The 25099-nt window shown below is 38.5% G+C and overlaps 3 protein-coding genes across 3 annotated transcripts in view; 2 read left to right on the top strand and 1 right to left on the bottom strand.

Moving 5' to 3' along the window:
* The window catches only part of LOC119785410 (SPRY domain-containing protein 3-like), a 34656-nt gene extending 27245 nt beyond the window's left edge, over window positions 1-7411 (bottom strand). Inside the window, exons 1-3 of the mRNA XM_038288085.1 lie at window positions 7285-7411; window positions 4335-4482; window positions 4170-4245 (exon numbers count right to left, since the gene is read on the bottom strand). Coding sequence (XP_038144013.1) covers window positions 4170-4245; window positions 4335-4462 — 204 coding nt within the window. The 5' untranslated portion in view covers window positions 4463-4482; window positions 7285-7411. The remainder of the gene's footprint in view (window positions 1-4169; window positions 4246-4334; window positions 4483-7284) is intronic.
* A 1242-nt stretch (window positions 7412-8653) lies between these two features.
* LOC119785420 (insulin-like growth factor-binding protein 3) lies at window positions 8654-11543 on the top strand. The gene is made up of 4 exons (XM_038288098.1): window positions 8654-9253; window positions 9676-9704; window positions 9798-9917; window positions 10755-11543. The coding sequence occupies exons 1-4, from the start codon at window positions 8941-8943 to the stop codon at window positions 10857-10859; spliced, it is 567 nt and encodes a 188-aa protein (XP_038144026.1). The 5' UTR covers window positions 8654-8940; the 3' UTR covers window positions 10860-11543.
* A 431-nt stretch (window positions 11544-11974) lies between these two features.
* On the top strand, window positions 11975-24065 carry LOC119785385 (phosphatidylinositol 5-phosphate 4-kinase type-2 gamma-like). Its single transcript, XM_038288008.1, has 10 exons — window positions 11975-12279; window positions 12372-12469; window positions 16609-16705; window positions 17185-17334; window positions 19268-19414; window positions 20492-20530; window positions 22020-22133; window positions 22202-22445; window positions 22542-22645; window positions 22776-24065. The coding sequence occupies exons 1-10, from the start codon at window positions 12124-12126 to the stop codon at window positions 22854-22856; spliced, it is 1230 nt and encodes a 409-aa protein (XP_038143936.1). The 5' UTR covers window positions 11975-12123; the 3' UTR covers window positions 22857-24065.
* The last annotated feature ends 1034 nt before the right edge of the window (window positions 24066-25099 follow it).

The raw sequence follows: 25099 nt of genomic DNA, 5'->3' as shown, positions 1-25099 counted from the left end.
GATCTACTCAAATTAAGGATTAAAACTTTTTATTTATTTCTTATTTCGTTTTGCAAGACAACTAGTGCATTTATACTTGGACGATGACAAATTTATATTTTGGACACATTTCTTACCACTGATAAGCTGATTATAAAAGAATTAAGATGGAAAATGTTTGAGTTTATTGAGAAACTACACAAAGTAAAAATTATGCATTAAGCTTTAAAGGTACGTGCACATAACTAACATATTGAGTCAACTTTCACAAACTATTTTAGCATAGAAATGCAAGGCTAAGAGCAGGAAGGATCTCCTGCAGCAATCTAAGTTGATGCTGGCGATCAACAGCTGACTGCAGCCTTCATTACCACAAACAATGAATAAGAACATTTTTTTTCCATCATGAACCACAGTCTTGCTTTGCTCTCTGGTGTACCACAGAAACAGACCCATCCTTTCAAATGAAATGCCTTTTTTCAGATGCTGTAGGGAAGAGGGATTTCCAAATCCAGTTTGATGTTTGTATGGGACTTTTGTCCAGTTAGAATACCAAGTTGTGCCCGAGATTTAAGCATCAATTGATACTGAAGTTGAGGAATTTGTAGGTATGACTTCTGTTTCAATGTCCCACTGACTTAGAGCATTTAAGTTAGTGCTGCCGTGAAAGAGCAACGCCTCTGATGGCAGCAAGGTCCCTCCCTTAAACGGGCTGTACCGAAACTGAATTTCCCTTTGAGATAAAGTATTCTGGAATTGAATTTAATGTATCTATGCCACAAAACAAAACAGTGCCAAAGCCTACTGCTGCCACCACCATGCTCAACTGCTAGTAAGGTGTTCTTAAATCTGTGAATACCTTTGTGCTACGAGTAAAGCATTAAACATTATAAGCATTAAGTTTGAGGAGGTGCCATGAAAGCAACAACTTTGAAGGGATTCTACTAGGGCTGCAACAACGAATCGATAAAAATCGACTTTTAAAAGCGTTGGCAACGAATTTAATCATCGATTAGTTGTGTCGCGCGATTAATGCGTCATCCGCCGCCGCCGTCATCCCGGGGAAGAAAAAAAAATATGGCGGAGCGAGTCAGCGCCGCAGTTGCAGTGTTGCCAACTCAGCGACTTTTCAGACCCCTCCAGCGACTATTTTTTTAAAAAGCGACTAGCGACAAATCTGGCGACTTTTTACGGTGTCACTGGCGGCTTTTGGACACTCTTACGTGAAAGCATGTATCGTTCCTACTCTTGTCCTCCAGCGGCAGCTGCTGCCGTGGGGCGCCTCCCCCATCCCAACGCCTTTCTCCCTCTCCCACAAGAATCCCTCTCAGCGCTGCAGTCCGAGCCGCAGGATTTTAGTGAGGAGTTTACCCTCAGCGTCCAGACTGCAAATGAAGCGCGCGTGCCCCGGGATTGACGGCGCAAATTGATCACAATAATTAAAATAGCCTTTGTAAAGTGAAAAAAGTCGTAACATGCAACTTTTGTAAAGACAAATAAACATGGCACGGAAGCACCACTGTTATGACGCAGCACCTGAAAAGAAAACATGTTGGAGCCTTCGATGGCAGTGAAGAGAGCTGATCAGCAGGATGAGTAACCATGTTTGTTTCATTTTAAAGTGGGGAAACGTAACGTTAGTTTCTCAGGTAGCTCATCTGATGCTTTCCTTAGCTTGTTAGTAGGTTACAGACAGTGATAAGGTTGGCTACTTATTTTACTTTTAATTTCATTTGAATTAGCTTAAGCAGCGTTTATATTTTCTTTATAAATAAATTAACTTGCAAATTATGAGGGCAAGGCTTTTAAAGTTTAAATCTTCTGGCAAAGATAAAGTAAAGAAGATCCTGCAATTTATGGAAGTAAAGCAGAATAAAATCCAGCAAGATCAGTAATATGTCAATTAATTATCTGCCACATTCCCATGTAAATATCTGTCTTTGGAGGATGTGTTTTTTAGCACCCCTACTTCTCTCATTTTTATTCCAAATACAATTTATAATTTGAATCACAGGGCTATTTTTATCTCTATGGTTCAGTATTTTCTCAAGTAGCAACTTTAACTGCTATACTTTCCTGTCTTAAAAGGCAGAACTCTTCTAGTCTAAAAAAACTCATTTGTTGAAATGGGGGGGGCCTATTGTTTGAACCCCTTAGGGGCTTTAAAAAACAAAAATGTCTCTTTTTGCGCTTTATGAAACAAAGTAGCCTATATTTTGTGGATGTACAGCTACATTTCTCATGTAAGTTTGCGTAGTTTTAAAACAAACATTTAATTTTTCATATAGCACCAGTACAGTTAATGAGCAACCTGTACTTGTGTGCTTGTTTGTTCTGTCTAAAATGTTTATTTTGGAATAAAGAGGTTAATATAAAAAAAATATTTTGTGTCCGATTCATCGATTAATCGAAAAAATAATCGGCCGATTCATCGATTTTCAAAATAATCGTTAGTTGCAGCCCTAGATTCTACCAGATCTGGAAAGATATTTGGTCTAAAGAGGCACAAAGCCATAGATTAGCGGTTTTAAACTTAAATCCTCTAGGGCCAATGTCCAGCAACGTGTAGGCTTGTCGCTTGCATTCAACACGTAATGCTAAATGGCACCACTAGCATGCAATCAAGTTCTAAAGAGCTAATGTTAGAGTGAAGTTTGTTGAAGCACAGTCCCATCAGTGGCCTAAATTAACCACAAAAGCCATACCATAAGCAGACTCTGTAAAACTAAAAATAAATCTGATCATGGTTACTTAGTTCAACACAGAGGCAGAAGAGAAATGTGCAACTGTAACTGCCACAAATTCTCTTTGACCAAACAGAGAAATAAATAAGGATCTTGTCTGAAAGGTCTTCAATGGGATAAATTACCAGAAGTGTAAGGTTTGTAGAGCAGCTTGGGAAGGAACAACACAACTGTAGAACTAACTCCTTTCGATGAGTTATTAGAAACTTGTAGAGACAAAGTAGAGATAACTGATTAAATTCAAAGAACGTATATCAGTACAACCTCCTCACACCAACTCTTAGACACGGTGAAGGAGGAATGGTAGCTTGCTTTAAGAAAACAAAAAACCTGCGAATCATCATTAACATTTTAACTTTCTAACTATGGTACAGGTGTGAAGACTTATGTTTTTTGCAGTGATAGGAAAAGGGCATCCTTTAGTCACTGAGTGCACCGTGAACTTCTCTTAGCAAATTATTCTAGACTCCATCTGTGCAACAGCAGAGGACAGCTGAAAACAGATCAAGCAACGGAAACCAAATACAGCAGCAAACCTACAGCAGGATGGCTGAAAAGAAGAAAGCAAAGCTGGAAAAAGAACCTAATAAAAGCAGGAATCCCAAATTAACTAGAATTAGTAGCAGGACAATAAACATTAAAAAAGAAAAGGACATCCCTTTAACCCTATGCTTTATTTTTCACATCCACAACATAACCTGGTTTACTTTCCATTATCTCTGCAGCATCAAGCAAGTTCTTCCCTCTAACATTTGCCAAACTGCTTCAGAGTCCACTCACCCCTCCGCTTGAAAATTTCAACTCCCCTCCCTTCCCCCAGAAAACCTCCATAAACTGCTAGTACAGCAAAGAGCAGCAACATCAGCCCACATGTAGACGTGGAAAACACAGCAATTTCCAGCATTCTCAATGCCTCTTCATCGTCAGGGTGACAGCGACTTCTTGCCAATAGTTATGAACAATGTGTTGACAGTTGTGATATTCATGAGCCAAATCGCAAGATGTCTATAGAGTTTAAACCTCCATCAGAAGGAGCCATTGCTGTTTCACCGTGTTTTTTTTTTTTTACAAGTGGAACTGTTGGCATTGTTACAAATTTTCCTAGATGTGATAAACATGTGCATTTTCATCCCCCATGCAGGCATTTTAGTTATGGCTGCTGGGGGTATGGCCTAATTGTAAGTTTATCTTTGTTTGATAGACAATGACAGAGTGGCATCATTTCTATTTCTTTCCTTTCTTGATGCATGTACCAAGTAAAATTAAAACATTTCATTATAACCTCATAAAACTTTAAAACTCTAACTCTAACTTTTCTTTCACACTAAAACTGCCGCTTCACATTAATGGAAATATGAATCCTTTTGTGGAAAAAGTATTTGAAACAACAGGAGTTTCAGTGTGAACTAAACAGCCGTAGAATAATAGGAAACCATGAGTTCTTACTTCAAAATAGCGTCTCTTTTTGGAAAGAGGTCTTGCAGCCACAAAACAGCCAACTTCATCTGAATCCCCCTGATACCTAAAGATCCAACAGAACGCAGACACGGTTATGATTTAAGCCAAACCCATACAGATTGCTCACTTTCAAGCTTTGCTCCTCAGCATTACCTGAGTATTTCACCATCTCTTAACATGTTCCTCCACCGATCCCGATAACGCACGGCTCGAACTTCACGAATTTCTCGAATTCGTCTCCTCCAGTTCAAAAAGCGATAATGAAGGTTTATGTCGTCCATGTCTGAAAATCATCCCCAGCCTGAAAACGGAAAAAAAAAGACACAGGACACAATCTGGTAAGGTTCAAAAAAGACATACGGATGAGGATGGTGATACAATAAGGTTTTGTTTTGTTTAACATTTCATTTAATTTACATTAAGTGCAATGTTCAGAACTGATTACTTCATGTATCCTACTTTATAATGCAAGGGAGATTTTTCCACATGAGACCACACTCCTTCCTAAAAGGCAGCTAAGGATTTTGACCACAACATGAACACCACTGTTGCTTGACAACAGCGAGGTTATGGATTTCACGCTAAGGCCAAACCCTTCCCTTTGGAGCCTGAGTTTTTCCATTCACATTTAATCCCATTTTCCACAGACATGTGCAAGCCTGGACATAGACCTGACTGCCGATGGGCAGAAACACGAGAGTTGAACCGTTTTAACCCTAAGATTGGCACATTTTTTCCCTCCGCTGCCCTGCATCCTAAGTAAGACACCCATTAAAAAATAATTTGTTGTTCTATAATAAAGGAGTCTCCTGAATAATGTAGTATTAAAAAAAAATCTATGATCATTGTATTTTATCTGAGTGTAAAGCATTCAACCAAGTGCAAGTTAGATTTATACATCTATAATTACACAGCTGTCGGTATAAACTCAGCTTTTCAATATTCCCGTTTGCAGGTTTGTAAATCCCTACAGAGCATCTATAGCAGCATCCCCAGACTAGGGATGCACTGATCTGATACCTGGATATCGGATAAATTCACCCTTTCAGTCCATGTATTTCTTCTTTTATTTATATTACCTCTTCAAATATTTTTTAAGTATAGTTTACATGGAAGTATTATTTATTTCTGCTGCTAATGTACACTTTAGTTGTTAAATAAAGAATATTAAGTGTATTTATATTTGCATCAACTTACTATCGTTTGTTAATGTTTGTGTCGAACCTGAAGACTTTACTCACACTCCTAGGTATACGGCTCATTCATCCAGAGTAGTATTGGATCTTTAAAGAGTATATGCTAACACAGTAAGCCCAGGTATCGGATTGGATTGGAAAAACCTAGATTGGTGCATCAGATGTCAGCTTTATCAACCAGACAGTCTGTATAGGGAGGGGAAAAAATGTTATAGTCAATAAATATTTACCAACATTTTGGTAAATCCAATTAACAGCTTTTGAAAACCCTGAAAAAAGTATTTTTTTTAAATAATTTCTTCCTTTTTTATCCCTGTTGGCTCCATAAGAGCATTGATAAATACAAAAATAAATAGATAACATTTGATTTAATGAAGGTACAACTTTCAGTTTAGAGATAAAGTTAACATTATGGGTTCCTAAAGAAGCTTATTTAAGCAAACATCACAGTTTATTAAAATATTTGCTGTCTTAATTGCAGAATTTCAAAATTATTAATAGAAACAGAATGGTAAAATGAAATAAAATTTCTAGAGTCATTAAATTGAGATTTTAAGCCATCAAACTGACATTTATTCTGAACACTTTTTATCAAAACAAATTTGCGAGGACTAAATATAAGTAATCATATCTATTGTGATTTTGGGTCAAAGTTTTTCACAGGTTTGAATTCAGAACTGAGAGACACATCTGAACTTTTGAAATAATAAAGCCATCTTAATTTCTGCCCTGCATGCAGTGTTTTACAAAACTTTTGATGGCCCCCCCTGCCCAGCTATTTGTAGGGGATAACAAGACCATTACTGCACATCACTATGAAGCATGGAGGAGGCAGCATCATGTTCTGGGAAAGCTTTTCCCAAAGGGTGAGGAAACCTGGTTGATGTTGAATGGAAATTGGAGGAACATATAGGGCAAACTTAGAAGAAAACTTATAAATCATAGGTTTAAAAACCTCTGAGCAAGGAAAAGACTCCAGCTGCAGCAGGATGTGTGATGTGTGCTATACGCACCAATTAAAGTATAGAACTAAATCCAATACATTACCAAAATGAGCTATTAGAAAAGAGGAAAATGTCTTATTTTCAGATTTTCTCCCTCCTTTTTGATTACGTAGGATCATAAATACAGCAAAATGTTGCTTTAGAGTTATTTTTAAACAGGTCTGTAAACAAAAAATCCCTGCATTACTTTGTTTCACCTCACAATTGGTGCCTTGTTTCTATTCCATAAAACTGAAGTTTCATGGCTGTGAGATGATAAAAATTTTTTTCAAAGATTAATGAGATGTAAAGTTACTGCAGTGATCCCTTAATACAATAGATTATTTGTAAATAAATGTAAAAAATAGATGTTTATAACTTAACTCTTTTGGAAATGTGGCTGACATACATGATCGTCCGGTGTCCTCAAATTAATTTGAATTATCGACCTTGCTAATTTATATTTTAAGTCTTTCGGCACCAAGTGATTCAACAGTAATTACCTGCCCGCTAATGTAATCTTATTTACCTAAAAAAGCTAATAAAATGGTATGTTGCTAACCAAGAGAAACGATGGATTACAGAACAACGATGGGTCATTTGTCATTAAACTGACGATTAGAGCAAGTTAAAAGTGACTAGATATCACGATTTAATAATATATCCGGGGTGTTTTTTTTATTTATTTAAATGTCTCAAGCACTACTTTTTCGGATAGAATTTAAACACGTCCTACAAACCATTAATTACGAGCCGCCCATGAACGCAGCCTCGTAAAGTACACGCAGGACTGTTGGCCGGCTAGCTGCCTTCAGCGTTCCAACATTAACACGCCGTGCGGCTAATTCTGAAGCGAAAACTACAAATTACCCCACGTCAGACCGACACCGTTAAACGGTTTTAAGTCTTACGGTGGTTCCTTACTGTTTTATAACTTGTAACACGTCGTCCTTCAGGTTTTTCTTCCTAATTTCAGGAGGTGAAGTCTGTCACTTTATGTCCAACCTGTTCTCTACCGGAAGTCCCGCCCACCTCACCAATCAAATGACAGGAAATCTTAACCCACGCGCAGCCATTGGGGTTTTATACGTTCATGTTTGTATTTTTTTTTTATTTAATATTTTCTCAGAATATTTTTTTTATTTTATTCTGCCTGATTGTGTTTCCTTTTAATGTAAAGTTTTTAATGTGTAGAAAAATTTTTATGGCTCTCTACCTTTAGGAAGATAACAATCACATTTGCAAAGTCAGAGTTGTCACAGTCTGTATGAACAAGCATTACTGTAGTTCTGTGACTCAGGCAGTGGAATTTACAGACTGGGGCTTTCTGTGCTTGGCTGATAATGTCTTAGTCACATGGTGTTTAGTGACACACTGTATAAGTAATTTCCTCAAAAAGTCCTAACAAATTTCGAATTTCCCCACACATTTTAAACTGTAGTAAATTGTATCTGAATGACAAAAATGATTGTTACTTTTATTAATGGAATTTTAACTCAGCTGATAAATATGAAAGTCTTACGCCACTACAATCTGAAGCCATTTATTCTATTGCTGTGTGATATATTAACCATTGGTGGCACCTGGGCTATAATATCTGCTATTCTCAGGATTTATTTTTATAAACTATCTATGAGGAAAATATAAAACAATAAACCAGTAGAAACTCCCATTTTGTATCCATGTTTTACTTCAACCTTTAACAATGAAAGTGTACAATACAAATTTCACAAGGTTTCCTACATTTTTATGGATGGTGGAATATTTTAAAGAAACTGCCTAAAGGTAAATAATTAGTTTATTGACAAACTTATGGATGTTTTACACATTTTAGGTTGATGAAAAATTTTTAGGTTTCCATCCCTAAATTTTGACTTCAGGATGCTTTTTTGTTTATTTTCCCTTATTCATAGCTTAAAATGCACACTTTTGATTAAAACTGGAATACATAACTGCATAAGTGCAGCCGATCATACAGTTCCAGTTTGTGTAAAATGTTATTTTTCATTCGCTTTTTATCCTGATTGAAGAAAACAGCAAACTATACTTGTTTTTAAAGTCTGATAACCAAACACTAATTCATTTATTAAATGGGTAGACCGGGTTCTGGCTCTCTGAACTGGTCTATCATATTTAACCATCTTCTCCATAGATAAATTAGTCCCCAGATAACTCAGAACAATGGAGCAGCAAACACTGCCATTACCTCTGATTTATGTCAGTGATGAAAACACCACAGATATGCATGATGACGGACAACAAATGGGTTGAATGTGTGCGAGTCTTCGTGTGTGTGTCATGTCAATCTAGGGGTGTGCTTAACTGGGTGGAAATGAGAGGGAAAGCTAACATTCTTCATCATGTACCCTCCCATATACCTTTCCTCTGTGCTTGAGGCTCTTAAAAAAGGTGCTGCCAGTAGCATCTGACTGCCTTATCATTACTGTCTTGGAAGGACGAAATCATCCCCACCTATCTTAGATAGATAGATTGCCGTCTGAGGAGTTCTTTTCGGAGACAAAAGAAACCTTCTAGAAAACATTTCAATTAACCTCTATTAAGAATTTGGATGACAGCTTCATGGGAATCCTTGAAATCAAGATGTTCCTGTATGTAAACCTTTTGATGCTGCTCTTCCAGGAGGTTGCTTTATCAAGCATCCTGACCACCCCATCCAGAGGATGTCCCACCTGCACAGGAAAGCCTGCTGATGTGAAAGCGGCCACTTTGGCTCCTGGAGAGCCATGTGGCATCTACACTTTGAGCTGTGCTCCTGGTCTGCGCTGCAAAGCTTCAAAGGAGGAGCTGAGGCCCCTACGTGCCCTGCTGGAGGGCAGAGGAGTCTGCAGAAATATTAGCAGCAATATCAGGAGCACCACTGCGGCTGCACAGGGTAAGATATATGAAACTGATCTATGAATGATTTTCCCCGCTTAATCTGTTAACTGGGCAGGTGAAATGGAAAGCTGAGGGAAATGCACTGGCTGATAATCATAATCTGCAGCGGTCACTGTTTAGAATTATGTATATCATTGTATGTTAAATGGTATTTTACTAGAGTCCAACATTTCTGCCACATCAGCAGTAGTGAAATTATTGACACAAAGTGTATCATGGCAATTGAGGGCGAATTGAACTTTTAATCACTTTCTAAATGATGCATCATTTATCTAGCTAATTTCTATTTGTCTGCTGAAAGGTAAACAGGGTGCAAAAGCTTCCACAATGTCTTTCTATGAAAATATGTTTTAAAAATCTGTCAAACCTACATTATAAGTAAATGTTGTCTTTTGTATTTTCCATTGCTGTTCTCAGAATTGGCACCAACTGAGGACCCCATTGAGGTAAGAATGATCTAAATCTGTTTCAGCAGGCTGTATTATATGAATCCTATGCTGCTAACATTGCTTTCTACATGTATCTTTCTCATCCTGCAGGCTCCTTGTCGTAAACTGCTAACGGAAGTCATCAAAAGTCTTGATAGCCATTTAATTAAGTCCCCTCATGATATCTACATACCTAACTGTGAAAAAAATGGTTTTTACAAAAAGAAGCAGGTAGGTTTACAAAAAAACACAATCTGCGAGAAATCCAAGATTCCTTTCACATATTTAGACTAACTATAATTATACTATTATATACTATTATTTCATGATCTTTCTCTTCTTCCAGTTGTTCATATATCTTAAATTAAATAGAAATCTTTTTTGTCAAAATTTTTTACTTCATTGGAAAAACAGATCTTACCATAGGGTCTATGCCACCTAGAAATTCAATATTTTTTATCTTTAGTTTTCTTTTAAAATGATCTTAACCACCAAAACAGCCATTTACTCTGTTTATCATATAGAAAAATTAGGATCTGATAACATGGAACATAATTATGGAAGAATGCTCACTCTAAAGCTGCAAATTTTAAATAATATTCATAACCCTAACCCCTAAATGTCTAATTTTTATTACTATTGCTTGTAGAACCTTGATCTCTAAACAATACCTGGGCTTTCTTTAAAAACCTCCTGAACCGAGGAAAATAAATGCTCAAAATATTTTCTCTCTAAAATTTCAAAACACAGATTAAGTGTGCCATGTATTTTCACAAAACCCAGTCTTTTTAGCTATGATCACTGCATGAAAACAAAGGCTGGGTTTATTTTGCATCAGTCGTGATGCAAACCCCCCCCCAACCCCCCCCCCCCCCCAAACCCCCCCCCCCCCACCCCCCACCCCCCCACCCCCACCCCCAAACACTCACTGTTAGATTTTTTAGAATATTTTTTTTTTTTACTGACAAATATGTCTTGTAGGGAGCTTTAAATTGTATAAATTGAGTCCTTTATTAAGGAGATTTTGATTTATCTTCTTATTTGTGTTGGTTTACTCCTTGTGTCCAGTGCTGGTCGTCTCAGAGCAGGCAGCGTGGAAAGTGTTGGTGTGTGGATCAGAATGGCCTCCCTGTCCCTAAGAAGACCAAATCACAAGGAAGCATTATTTGCTAAGGAGCTTTAAAGAAGACAGATGAAGGAACTTTTTTCCCAAATGAATTGAACATACTTTTTCATGTGTTGCATATTCCATCAGATGGAAACAGATTTTTCTCCCTGAGGGGCTGTTTCACAGAAAAGTCTAACTTTGTGTCCTTACGCCCTCTACTGACTGTGCTGATTTACTTCTTTCACTTTCGCCTGTTATTTGAAACATACATTCAGGGGATATCTGATTGCAACTAATATAAATGAAAATAAAAAACATTAACAGCAAAGCATGTCAATTATGAACTCAGTAACAGTTTAGACTTTTTTTTTTTTTAAACAAATGACCCAAAAATCTAAACACCTTCTTTCATATCATATCAAAACTTTTAGGAATGTTAATTTATTGTTCTTTAAAAAAAAAAACTATCTATCAGTGATACGTTCATGATTCATTTTTTATTATGTCTGTTTGGTGTTTTATGTGTTTAGGTTTTATCATATCTATATATTTCTAAGTGTGTTCCTTATTCTTTTAAACCACATTTATTGTATTATTGAACCATATTTATGTATCTGTATATAGTTCTATTTATGTTTATATTAATCATTATAATCTCCTTAACTATAAAAGTGAAAACTAACACTTATTTGAGGGAACTTGAGAACCTTGACTGCTTAATTTATAAAATTTGAGGGCTTCTAATGTTGTTTAAGACTGATCTTTAAGACAGTATTACAAATTTGTTTTATGTATTTGTTTAATTTGTAATAATAAAATATTGTTAAAAAAATGGGTTTCTCTTTTCTTTTAATATTAGCAATAGTCACCTGATCAAAGCCACATACCCATAATCTCTACATCTGATTGGCATGTATAAATTAGGCTTAATGTGTTTCCCATAACATTATGAGTTCCTGCAATAAAAGTGACCATAATTTTCCTTTAACGTTGTCTTATTCATGTGGTAAAGTGTATTATTGATGTTTTTTTTAAGGAAGAATCCAAAGAGTATGTAATAACATCAGTGGCCACAAAATAATTTAAATGGCGCACATTCACGAGATAAATGCACCGATATAATCTAGTTAATGTTTAATTACATTGATTGCACTATAATACCTTGGCTGAGCTCTGCTCTTGTTTCATTCTCAGTACAGAGCCACTGCTGCTGCTGCAGTGGCTCCACAGCCGCACTTCTACCTACTTTACATACACACAGGACTCCACAGCAGCCACAGCAAACCTGCTCCCACACACCGAGGACCGGACAACCTGAGACAAAGAGACATGTCTTCTCCCGGTGCCGCCTCCTCATCCATTCCTGCGGGACCCCTGAAGCCTAAAAGGAAGACCAAGAAGAAACACTTTGTGCAGCAGAAGGTGAAGGTCTTCAGAGCCAGTGACCCGGTGCTGAGCGTCTTGATGTGGGGAGTCAATCACTCGGTATGGAAAACAAACACACTTAGGGTGGATCAGGGAAGTTTTTATTTGGAGCAGGGATTCTCATTAACATTTCACCCATTGAACATGCGCAGATTAATGACTTGAACCAAGTGCCTGTACCTGTCATGCTTCTCCCAGACGACTTCAAAGCCAGCACGAAGATCAAAGTGATCAACCACTGCTTCAACAAGTAATGTGCTCTATCTGCTCTCTCTTTGTGGGAATATTCACCCTGCAGACTGTAAAGATGAACACATTCCTGCAGCTCATTTATCAGAAAGGGCAGAACCTTCAGAGAATAGATGTTATTAACTACCAAATGTATATCTCATGTGGCAACAGTGACAGCATTGTGGTAAAGTTAAATTATGTTATATGTGTTGATATTTTTTTTTTAAGGGAACTCTTTTAATATGAAACTTTATGACTGTTAAATGAGGGAATTTTAGATAATTAAAGCAGTTTCTAAAAGTTGCTGTATGGAAAATGTCTCCACTAAAGATTAGTTTTCAAACCGTTTGTTGAAAAACGACTGGCCTTTTAATAATCTCTTAATCCATTCAGGAATCCAGGCCTTTCATATACCAGTAGCACAGATGGAGTGGAGAGAACCATATGTTTCTCAAGACTTTACTGCAGTGATGTCCAGTTATTTTTTTTTTTTATTTGACTTATTACAGCAACAATTAAAAAATGGCGAGAAAAGCATGACAACAGCATGATGCTGCCACCACCATGCCTATTAGTTGGTAATGCTCTATATATAGAAGGTTAACCAAGAAAAAAATATAGCCAAACCATTTTCCTCCAGCTTTTTTGGTTAATTGGGCTCATGGCAAACTTAAAACATAAGTTTCCTTTAACAATTTCAACTCAGACTACTTTTTGTGTTTCTGTGTTTCATGTCAGGATTTATAAAATGGATCAGCCTGAGTTGTGTGCTCTGGTTCTTATCTCCAGAGTCATCCCTCTGCTTTGTTCTGTTGCTGCTTACTTTTGTTCGTAGTTATTATTATGCAAACAGTTTCTGTTTACACCCTTTGTGCTCTTGTTTTCGTACAGTGCCTTGGAAAAGTATTCCACCCCCTTGAACTTTTTGACCTTTTGCCACATTTCAGGCGTCAAACATAAAGACATGAAATTTAATTATTTGTGAAGAATGGACAAGTGGGAAAAAATCCTGAAGTGGAACGAAATGTATTGCTTGGAGTATGTTCAGTACTATTCAGTCGAGAGACTAAAATTTTTGCATATTCTTCCTTGAAAAACAGCTGGAGCTCAGTGAGGTTGGATGGGGAGCGTGTGTAAACAGCAGTTTTCAATTCCCTCCAAAGATTCTTTATTAGATTTAGGTCTGGACTTCGACTTGACCATTCTAACATCTGAATATGTTTATTTGTGAATCATTTCATTGTGGATTTTGCTTTATATTTTGGATCATCGTCTTGTTGGAAGAGAAATCTTTGTCTCAGTCTCAGGTCTTTTGCAGATTCCAACCTGTTTTCCTCCAGAATGGTCCTGTATTTGGCTCCATCCATTTTCTAATCAATTTTTACCATCTTCCTTGTTCCTGCTGAAGAAAAGCAGACCCAAACCATGATGCTGCCACCACCATGTTTGACAGTAGGGATGGTGTGTTCAGGTTGAAGAGCTGTGTGGCTTTTAAACCAAACATAACGTTTTGCATTGTTGCCTAAAAGTTTTGGTCTCATCTAATCAGAGCACCTTCTTCCACATGTTTGCTGTGTCTCTCAGGAGGCTTGCAAACTTTAAACAAGACAGACTTTTTAAGGATTTCTCTGAGAAATGTCTTTCTTCCTTTATGGCCAGATTTGGGCAGTAAACGACTGTCTCTGTTCTATGGACAGTCTCCCACCTCAGCTGTAGATCTCTGCAGTTCATCCAGAGTGATAATGGGTCTCTTGACTGCATCTCTAATCAGTTTTCTCCTTGTTAGAGCTGAAGGTTTAAAGCAGTGGTTCTCAAACTTTTTCTGTCATTCCCCACTTTGGACAAGGGGGAATTTTCAAGCCCCGCCTGTCCCCATCGCCCCAACACAATGCTAATGAAATATGCAACAATCTTAAAATTTTCCAATTTTATTGAAGTAACAAGTAGTATCTAAATACAAACTATCTACATCAAATAACAGCAAGCTCAAAAATAAAGAAAATAAAAATGCAGCTGTGTCAAAATTTGTATCAAGCTCAAAGATAGAAAAAATTAAAGTGCCACTCTGCAATCTGTTAATAAAAGAAAAGAAGTGAAATCCATCTGGCAAGACAGGTCTATTTATCCCTGCATTAGTGGCTGCGATGAGCCTGTTTTGCATTGCACAGTTTCTCAAAACGGGGTTGCAGGCTTGATACTGCCACTCTCAAGTCATGCTCAATGTTCAGCTGAGATCTGTATTTTGTTTTCAGTGAAGCAACAGTTGAAAAGCCCATCTCACAGAGATATGATGTGGCAAAGGGAAGAAGAATGCACACAGCTCTCTGCCCGATGAGTGGAAACTCCCTCTCCACTCCAAACCAGAATTCACTATTAGTCTGAGCATTAAACCTGAGCCTCAGGGTGGAGTCAGACGTCATTTCAATAAACTGGTCCTATTTATTTAAGATAAAATATTTCAAATTCAGTTATTTATGATCAACCTGCGCCGTCAATCCCGGCGCATGTGCGCTTCATTTGCAGTCTGGACGCTGAGGGTAAACATGCTGTGTCTCTGACTGCAGCGCTGAGAGGGACTCCTGCGATAGCGGGGGAGAACGGGGTTGGGACGGAGGCGCCCCACGGCAGCACCTGCCGCTGGAGGACAAGAAAAGGAACGATACGTGCTTTCACGTAAGAGTCTCCAAAAGTCGCTAGATTTGTCGCTTTTTTTAAAAAGAGTCGCTGGAGGGGTCTAAAATATAGCAACAAAGTCGCTGAGTTGGCAACACTGGGGCGCGAAAGTTTATTCCGTTACAAATAATATGCCGACGTCACGTCAATCATTATTTTGGCACTTCAGTTCCAGGTGAAATTTTTCTCATATCTAATGTTCTTTTAATTAGACTGCATGTAGGCTAGTAATGATTACTTTGTGGGTTTGATTGGTCTAAAAAGCGGCAACATACAGCTATAAGGACAGTTTGCTCTCACACATTCTACATACACATTCTACATTTATAGTCACACACACACACACACAACGGAACTTGGCGCGCCCCACCTGTCACGTCTCAATTCCCCACCAGTGGGTCGCGCCACACACTTTGAGAACCGCGGGTTTAAAGGGACGGACTGGTCTTCATAGATTTGCAGTGGTCTGATATTCCTTCCATTACAGTATTATGGCTTACACAGTGCTCCTTGGGATGTTAAAAGCTTGGGAAATATTTTTGCAATCCAAATCAAGTTGGGAAACAGATCTTGATTTGTTTCACAACTAACGGAGTTAACTGATATATCAAACTCTTAGTAAGTTCGGTCAGGAGCAACACACAAACATCTCTACATCCACAAAGTCAAAAATCTTGTCTTTTTGCTGGTTTTTCCAAAAGAAATGGAGGGTATTGCAGCTAAAACCAGTGCAGCCTTTTTTTTTTTTTTTTTTTTTTAGTTCAGCCTTCTGCCTTGATTTCATACACCTCACTGCATTTCATTGGTCTGAAAAATGTCTGTATCAAGAACACTGCATGCGAGATATATTTTCATGTGCTTGTGAATTCATGAATCTCATGACAGTTCATCTTGCTTACAATGTACAGGAAAACCACCTTCTAACTAAAATTTCTTGGGTTTTATTGTAGAACTCTTTCAGCAAAGCCAGATTTGCAGAGTGATTGTGCTATCCACAGTTTCCTCCACCTGAGCTATGGATCTCTGCTGCTCATCCAGTGTTATTGAGCACCCACAAACAGACTGTCTGCATAATGCTCTCTTTTTTCATGCCTATAAGTTTAGATGGACGCCTGCCATCTTGGTTTCTTTGCAGTTGTGCCGTACTCTTTCCATTTCTAATTGATGGATTGTACAGGGCAACACAAGCTGCTTCTAGTGCTACCTTTTGAAGCAGATTGACCAAAACCATGTAGGCTTTGAGTAATCCCTTAATCCATACTGGAATGCAGCTCTGGTAAAGACTTCAATATCAGAGGTGGGATGAGGAAAAGCCTTTTGTTTTGCTTGTGCTGAAACACTTTAACTCTTAACTCAAACATTTTTGACAGTAGAATCTATAGTCAAAAAATAGTATCTACAGTATAGATAATATTGAACAACACTGAAACACCCTGGGAAACAGTGAAGCACAGTCATAATTGATCAAACTCCTTTTATCCTCAGGGAGAATCTTCCGGGCCAGTTTAAATTCAAAGAGTATTGCCCACAGGTGTTCAGAAACCTGCGAGAACGCTTTGGCATTGAGGATCAAGATTACCAGGTACCTACACATAATTATTCCACGTTTGACAGTGCACAAATATGATGAACAACAAACACTGTTATTTAAAAAGAATGCTGAATTTAACAAGACGAAGCAGATCCTCACCAGCTTTTTCTTCTATGCTCTCCTTTTGTGGGAGCTTTTTATTGATGTCCACCGGAGTGCATTTGCATGTCTTTGTGCCTTGTTTGCATGTGCCAGGTGGTGCCGAGTTATCCCTCAGAACATGCAGCACACATTTGCTTAGCACACAATTACAGGGATCATTTTCTATCGAAGAAGAAAAATCTGAGAATTACTGAAAATCTACCAAATGAACACAACAACTAAATTAAAAAGAACAGCTCTAAGGTCACTGTCAGCAAAAGCGTCATGAGGGCTGACCATTTCTGTAAATGCTCTGTTTTTTTAGACAACTTTTTCAGTGTGCTTTTATGTGACATTATAGATACTCTTCCTCCCTGTCTGTCCTTTAGGTTTCTCTGACTCGCAGTTCTCCGCTCAGAGAAGAGGAGGGAAAGTACTTGGGACTGCTGCTGACATCATACGACCGGACATTGGTGGTAAAAGAAATTTCCAGTGAGGAGGTTGAAGAAATGCACAGGATCCTGTCAGGGTATCATCAGGTAAGTCAGTGCGTAGTATTTTAATGAGTCCTTATGTACCAGACCAACACAAAATAATAAGTAATTTGTTTTGAAAATGGGAAAAATATGGAAAGCATTTATTTACAGAGGACATAATAATCCTTTAATTATATACTCTGATGCATGTAAATAAATGATCAAAGGTCTGTGTTAAAAACATCAAAGCTGGAAGAAATGAAACACAATTGCAAACCTGCGGAGACAAAAAGAGCAAGCCCTTTGTAACACTGGAGGAGCTGCAGAGCTCAGTAACTCAAATAGAAGAATATGATGACTGGAGTGTCTTGAACAGTCGGCCTTGTCATGATGGGTTCACTAAAAGCGACCCAAGAATGCAGAACACCACTAACGGACACAAGGATGAAAGTATAACAGTTTATTTATACACTGGTTCAGGTTCGGGGCCTGGATTCTGGTTCACCGGAGTCTGCGTGAGAGACAGTTCAGTTAGCGTTGCCAACAGAGGTTTGATTTCCTGAAGTTTACTGATTGTACCTTGAGGGTTCTTGAGGTTAGCTTTGGGAGAGTCTCTGTTGGTTCTGGAGATGAGTTCATCAGCAGAGTCCGTTTGCTGCTTCAGCGTCTCACGTCTTATTTGAACAGACCTTGGCTTAGGGTTTCCCAGCTCTAGTCCAGAGCTGCTTGGAGGTTCACTGTGAATCTTCAGGTTTGGCTCTGAGGGTCGGCTCGGCAGGTTAGCTCCTCCTGAGCTTACACAGAGGAGGCACAGGTTTCCTGGAAAACAGAAACAAGGATTAGAATCCAAGCTGGATTCAAAAGTCATCGAATTACTCTGAGGATCTAGGCTTAAGCGCTGACCAACTGGAACAACACTGCGGCGTCGAGGCAAGGTCTGAAGACAGCTTAAGTAGTGGATCCTCTGATGATCTTGACGAGCTGCAGCTGTGCAGGAGGCTCCCTCAGAGGATCCACGGCGGACTCTGCTGGAGAAAGGTGGAATTTCTCCAGCTCCCAACAGGCCTCCACAGATGACCACTCCAACTGAGTCTGGTTGTGTTGGAGGTTTCTTCCCATTAAAAGAGAGTTTTACCTCTCCACTGTTGCTACAAGTATGCTTAGTGTGAGCGATTGCCTTCAGGTCATTGAGTCGATGCAATCAACTGGTTTTCCTTTGATAGAAAACTTTGAATCAATTTGGCGCTATGATCTGGCTGAATTGTAAAGTGCCTTGAGATGTAACTCTATATGTCCGGCCTTTAATAGAAGGGTAAAAAAAAAGATAAAGATAAATAAAAAGATTTTAAAAAAATGATGTTAAACATGGGCTGCAGTGGGTAGCACTGCTGCCTTGCAGCAAGATGGTTCCTGGGTTCGATTCCCAGCACAGAGCCTTTCTGCATGGAGTTTGCATGTTCTCCCTGTGCATGCATGGGTTCTCTCCGGGTACTCAGGTTTCCTCCCACAGTCCAAAAACATAACTGTGTGGTTAATTGGCTTTTCTAGGTGTGAGTCTGTGCGTAAATGGTTTTTTGTCCCGTTTGTCTCCGTGTTCTGCGATAAACTGGCGACCCGTCCAGGGTGTACTCTGCCTGTCGACCATTGACAGCTGGAGATAGGCATCAGCACCTCTAGCAACCCCAGCAGGAATAAAGCGAGACAGAAATGAATGGATGGATAATAACCACGCAATGTTAATGTTTTTCTTTTTAAACAGACAAATGAAACCTTTTTTTGTTTGAAAGCTTAGTCTTTATTGCAATAAATGATGTAAAGTTATCTAAGTAAAATGGATCCGCTGCATTCAAAATGTATGGAATAGACATTTAATTAATAGCTTGTTCAACATTGATGCCGCAGAGAAATCTTCGGGTGAAGAAAAACACAAAAGCTTCTTGTTTTTATACAGTCTCACACTGTGAATGTCTCCTTTTTATTCTTTGTCTTCCTGCAGCATATTGTCACCTGCCATGGCAGCACGCTGCTCCCTCAGTTCCTGGCCATGTACAGAGTGACGGTGGAGAGCGAGGACACCTACCTGTTAGTAATGAGGAACATGTTTAGCCACAGACTGCCCGTACACAGGAAGTACGACCTGAAGGTGAAAGCAACTGAAGATGTGGATTGTGAGATTAGCCAAGACACTATCCATGTGTAATTACACTGGAAACCTATCTTATAATCAGGGAATAGCTTTTCTATGTTCACAAAAATGTAGTTACAGCTTAAAACACTATGATAATTTAGGAAATGTTCTATATGTGTAAAGTCAATCAATACTTATCTTAATAAACTTTTTTTTAGAGCAAATAATCATCAAGTTCAATCTTATAATCACATTAAATGACTAACAATGGTCCATTTTTCCTATACATGTGACCATCCTAGTCTGTCCAATAAAAATAATGTCTTACATAAATACATAAATGAAGTTGATATTGATTAACATAATTTGTATTTAAAGAAAGACAAATACTGTCCAAGATTATTGAGGTTTGAATAGCATTTAGTTTGTAAGACAGGGTTGGATTATTTTGGTGTGTTGTGAGCAGTATATGGGTTCAGCATTCCTTTGAAAATGCTTGTTGCCTTTAATCAGGGTTTAAATAACGGGTGTGTCTGAGTCAATGACATCAAACGAAAGAAAAGCTTATCAAAAGATTAATACTTTGACTAATTAAAGGGTATAATTTGTCTGCCCCATTTTTTTCCCCATCAGATAAAATGTCCACCTTTTGAAATTTGAAAAAATTTTAATCTGCATCAACCTTCTTTACCCCTCACTAACTGTGGTTGTAGGCTAATCAGCTTATGATATGGTGCACAGCATTCAACAAATGACAATACACAACCCTTACAGCAACTGGACAGTGAAATACAGTTTTTTTCTTTTACAACAGCTTTCCCATTACTAGATAGTGTTTGACTCCACACAAGTGTTTGTGTTTCTGATCTACTCACTTTAAGTCTGTTTGTTTGCATGACTCCAATTCATGTTATGAGTCAGTTTGAGTGACTTTATGATTAAAACAGATCAGCATGTCTGCAAAATCAACACAGTCCCATGAAATTATACACTCATATAATTCAATAGGACAGAAGTCTAGTTTAATCCCAGTTATGATACAGGAAAGTCAAAACCTACCTAGTTATGCTGATCCCTTTTCTCCTTCCCCAGGGCTCAGTGCTAGCTCGGGAGGCAAGTTTTAAAGAGAAGGTGAGATAAAATTATTGTTATAAACTGTATGATTTAAATGCATGTGTTTAAATCCCTCTGGAAACATTCAGATGTGTCCCTTTCCCTCCACATCTAATTGAAATGGCTAATCTGCCTCACTTTTTAATCAAGCTCTGCAGAGTTCTGGTAATGTGCTTATTATTTATTTTTACTTGTTGGAGTAGCGTGTGTTGAAGAAGAGGCACATCTAAAAGTTGCAGGACACCCCGCCTTGAGGAGTGGAAATTGAGACCACTGACCTGGTTCCTTCTTGAACATCTGGGATCCTTTCACACAGGAAGCAGAGGGTCTTTACTGCTTGAAAAGCTCATTTGCTCAAGTTAAACAATGCACAGAGTGCAGAATACCACTGATTATATACTGCTCTGTGCCCAGGTCTGCAGTATTATCAGCAATATAATCATAAAAAAAATGATGTATATAAAAATCCATGTGAATTGATGACCTGGATGTGATCTCCTCAACTCTCAGAGAGCTGAGGTTTTCTTATTGATGATATTCTTATAATGGTATAACAGGTTTTCACACTGTAATCCACTCATTGTCAAGTTAACCTCTACTGGTTGTTGCTTATGTATGGCTAAGTAAGCCACCTGCTGTCCATCTGCTCATTTGCTTCTTCTCCTGATGATTGGGGATGGTATGGCCCAGGTTTCTATTCTTGTGTTCAGACTGCAGCCATGAAAAAAAAACAACAACAACAAGCATGCTGAGCTAGTGGCTGTGATTTTAAGATGTATACATTTTTCCTAGCTCCAGGCCAGAGTCCTGCAGCGAACACAGTTTATGCCTCTTCATAGGTGAAAACAACCTTCTCTTCTCTTTAGCTCCCCCAGCTGTCTTTTTTTTTTTTTTGGGTCAGACTTTGCTCTGGGGACTGAGGTGGCAGTGGAAGAGAGTTTATATATCACCCGGTAAACCGTTTCTGAGTTAAACTTGGGGTTTTTCTTTTTGAGTCTAGTAAATTTGTGCTTAACTTGTATTTCCTTTTATTCTTTCCTTTTTTTTTTCCTGTTGCAGTGTTTTACAGAGCAATGAAATGAACTCTCTGCATTTAACCCATCCCCTTGGGGAGTAGTGGGCTGCCATTGTGTGGCACCCAGGGAGCAGTGTGAGGTTAAAGTCTTTGCTCAGGGACCCAGAGTGGCAGTCTGTGGGAGTGGGGCTTGAACTCAGAACGTCTTGATTCCAAGTGCAATGCCACTCCCCAGTAAATTATTCTAAAGGACTTCTGCCATTTACCCTAACAATGTTCCCTGTGATTTTAGATCATATGGTGTTCCTCTACTTGTTAGCTATTTGTTTTACAGTAATTAATAATATAATATAAGCATGTAAAACTAGAGTGGTGACTAAGACTATCCAGGACCTCTTGAAAATATGCTAAATCTGTCTTTTTTATGTCACTTTTGTCAAGCAAAACATGGGGGGAAACTATTCAGCATTGTTTTTTTGTTTGTTTTTTCAGGTCAAAGAGCTACCCACATACAAGGATGCAGACTTCTTGAATTACATGCAGAAGATCTATGTTAGCGACGAGGAGAAAGAGAAGTTGATGGACAAGCTGAGCAGAGATACTGAGGTAAGGGAATTATGCTTTTTGTGTTTGATTTATGTTAAAGATTTCTGTTCAAATGCCCATCACTGCAGTTTCTAGTGCAAATGAAGATCATGGACTACAGTCTGCTGCTGGGCATCCATGATGCCGAGAGGGAAGAAGAGGAAGAAATTGAGTCATCCTGTGAGGAGGACGATGAGGATGAAAATGACTTAGCAGCTCCTCACTGTTCTACCTCACCTGAAGGTATCGCCGGCTACATGTACTCCTTCAAACCCATGGGCCCTGGAGAGTTTGACCCTTATGTGGACATGTACGCCGTTCAGAGCGCTGTGGGTGAGTGGCACCTGAGCGTAACTTCACGCAGAGCTGCAAAAGGCGTACTTTAGCATCAATGTCACTCAACAAACGCCATGAATCATTTCCTCACAGGTGCTCCCAGGAGGGAGGTGTACTTCATCGGTCTGATTGATGTGCTGACGCAGTATGATGCCAAGAAGAAAGCCGCTCACGCTGCCAAGGCTGTCAAACACGGGGTGAGAGAGCATTACTCTTTAAAGGGACTGCCTAGCGTGGGGACGCAACTCATCTAAAGTGTGAAAGGGTGGCTTTCATCTTCCGCTCCCCACTTTTTCAATCAGCCGTGCTTCTCTGTGTGTTTTATAGGCAGGAGGTGAAATCTCAACCGTTCATCCTGAGCAGTATGCGAAGCGCTTCAAGGAGTTCATCTCTAAGATCTTTGCCTAACTCAAGGATTGGTCGTCGTTTAATCCAGAGTTTAGCTGCACCAAACCCACAAGGAACGCTAAAGATGTACTGCTAAATAATCTGTTGTTATTTCTTTAACCCTTTGAAATCATCTCATATTACAATCATACAGTCAGTAATTCTAAACAATTGTGGATCTGGCCTTATTTATGGGGTTTGTCTTGCTGGGAGGTAAACCTGTGACCTGTTCTTAAGTCTTTTGCAACCTTGATTAGGTTTTCTTCTATTATTGTGCCATATTTTACTCTCTTTAAAGTCAGCGTAAGGTTTAATGTTTTGAGGAAGACTACCTACAAAGATTAAGGTGAGGAATAAAGATTAGGCCCATAAAATAAGCTAAGCTAATAACCTAAGTTGGCATTTTTTAAAACACAATGCAGCTCTAAAGTGTATCAAAGCAAATGTCAAGGTTTTAGTTGAAGAAGATGATTGGTTTGAAAGTTGAATCAAAGAGGCCCTCTGTGTAAAAGTGCAACAATGATCACTAAACATTGGAGGAAGCCTGAGACATCATTTATTGACCGCTTACAGCCAGGTTTAAAGCCATTAACTTCTCCCTCCTTTTAGTGAGAGGAGAGGAAGCACCCTGGTCTCTGGCAGGTAGGGACTTCAACCTGTTAGTCATGTGACGTCTCCTAATAACATCATGTGACTTGCTTTATGTTTAATGACAGATATTTCCGGTTTGCACTCAGCACAACTAACAATGGTGTTTGGATTAAAACATTAAACATTTTGTGCCTTTTTTTGCATTGTTTTAAAAATCTAACCAATATGGATTAAATCTTTAAAAGCTTTTATTTAGAGGTAAACAAATGTTTCCAGTTCAAACCTATTCATGTTGATGCTGGCCCTCAATTTTGGGGTCCAGAAAAAAGTAGTAAAACTTAAAAATAATGATATTGGTAAGTGAGCATACGGTTTTTGGAGCTACTTGAATTTCCAATTACACAAAATATTCTCCTTTAAACTTGTTCTTATTTATTTTTCTCCAGATGAGCATTAAATTCAACAGCCAACAGTGTTTTTTGTTTGTTTTGTCTTTCTTTAATAAATTAAGTACAGCATGGAAATCACTGCAAGAAGTAAGCAACAATTAAAAGGTTTACTTGGGTTTTGTCTCATTTCTCCATGCTATGTCCAGCATTTTATCACTCATCAATACATTAAAACAAGATCCCTGGCTAACTTTTGTTTAGCTTGTCCTTTTAAATCCCAGGCAGATATATGAAGGCTTTATGTAAAAGCAACGTAAAGTATTTCTACTGTTGGGATTGAGAACTTGGAGAATTCTGGGTCGTGGAAAATTTATTTATGTCTCTATTTTCAGCTCTACTTTGTAGGAATACTAGCTGTAATTGCAATACAGAAAGACTCCCAATCATCTTAATAAAATGTTCAGACTGACCTCACAGACAAGACTAATTAAAATGTTTCATCTTTTCCTATTAAAAGCTAATTAAAATTGCAAATAAGACGGGGGGAAAGGCTGTGTTATTGCTGTTGTTAATTTATTTCATGTCGCAGACTGACTATATCTTGCGGTGTGTTTCATGAATGCCTTAAAAGCTATTACAATTAAAGCTGGCCTGCGGTGTTCAGAGTGTCCAGGCACAAAGTGCTGCTATGCAGAGATGTTCGCCTCAGGTTACCATGAATGTCAAATGTCTCTTCGTTTGGATTTTACATGATAAAACTACACAAAATAACACGTTTGTTAACAAGAAATTAAAATTCTATCTGATGTTTACCTTCCTTCCTGTATTCATCCATTCTGGGTCACAGCCTCTCGCTACAATCACAGTATATAAAGTTATGTCTGTGTCAATTATGAACAAACAACAAACACGATCCAGAAGCCCATTCTCTACCCAAACATAATTAAAAAGAGGTTTAACAGTCTTTCACTGGTTTCCTTCCAGGATTGCCAACTCCATCGCTCTGTTTTTCCTCCTGGTAAGTGTGAAAAGCTTTTTTTTATTCTGCTAAAGAAAAGGGAAACCCCCGCAGCATGATCATGCCACCACTGTGTGTTCTGGGTGAAGTCTGGTGTTAGCTTTAATTTGCAATGCTGAGCATCACCTTCCAAACATTTCTTTCTGCTACATGGTTGGCATACCCCAACGATCATATCTCCTGGCTTTATTAATTTAATTTAAAAATTGTGTTCTTCTCCTCTTTAGGTTGGATTTATGTAATTCATAGCTTACAGGTCCTATTAA

Source organism: Cyprinodon tularosa, unplaced genomic scaffold (assembly GCF_016077235.1).
Source record: "Cyprinodon tularosa strain WSP-4 unplaced genomic scaffold, ASM1607723v1 ctg248, whole genome shotgun sequence".
In the NCBI taxonomy this organism is placed as follows: Eukaryota; Metazoa; Chordata; class Actinopteri; order Cyprinodontiformes; family Cyprinodontidae; genus Cyprinodon; species Cyprinodon tularosa.
The sequence above is the reverse complement of the archived record's forward strand: the minus strand, read 5'-3'. Positions and strand labels throughout refer to the sequence as shown.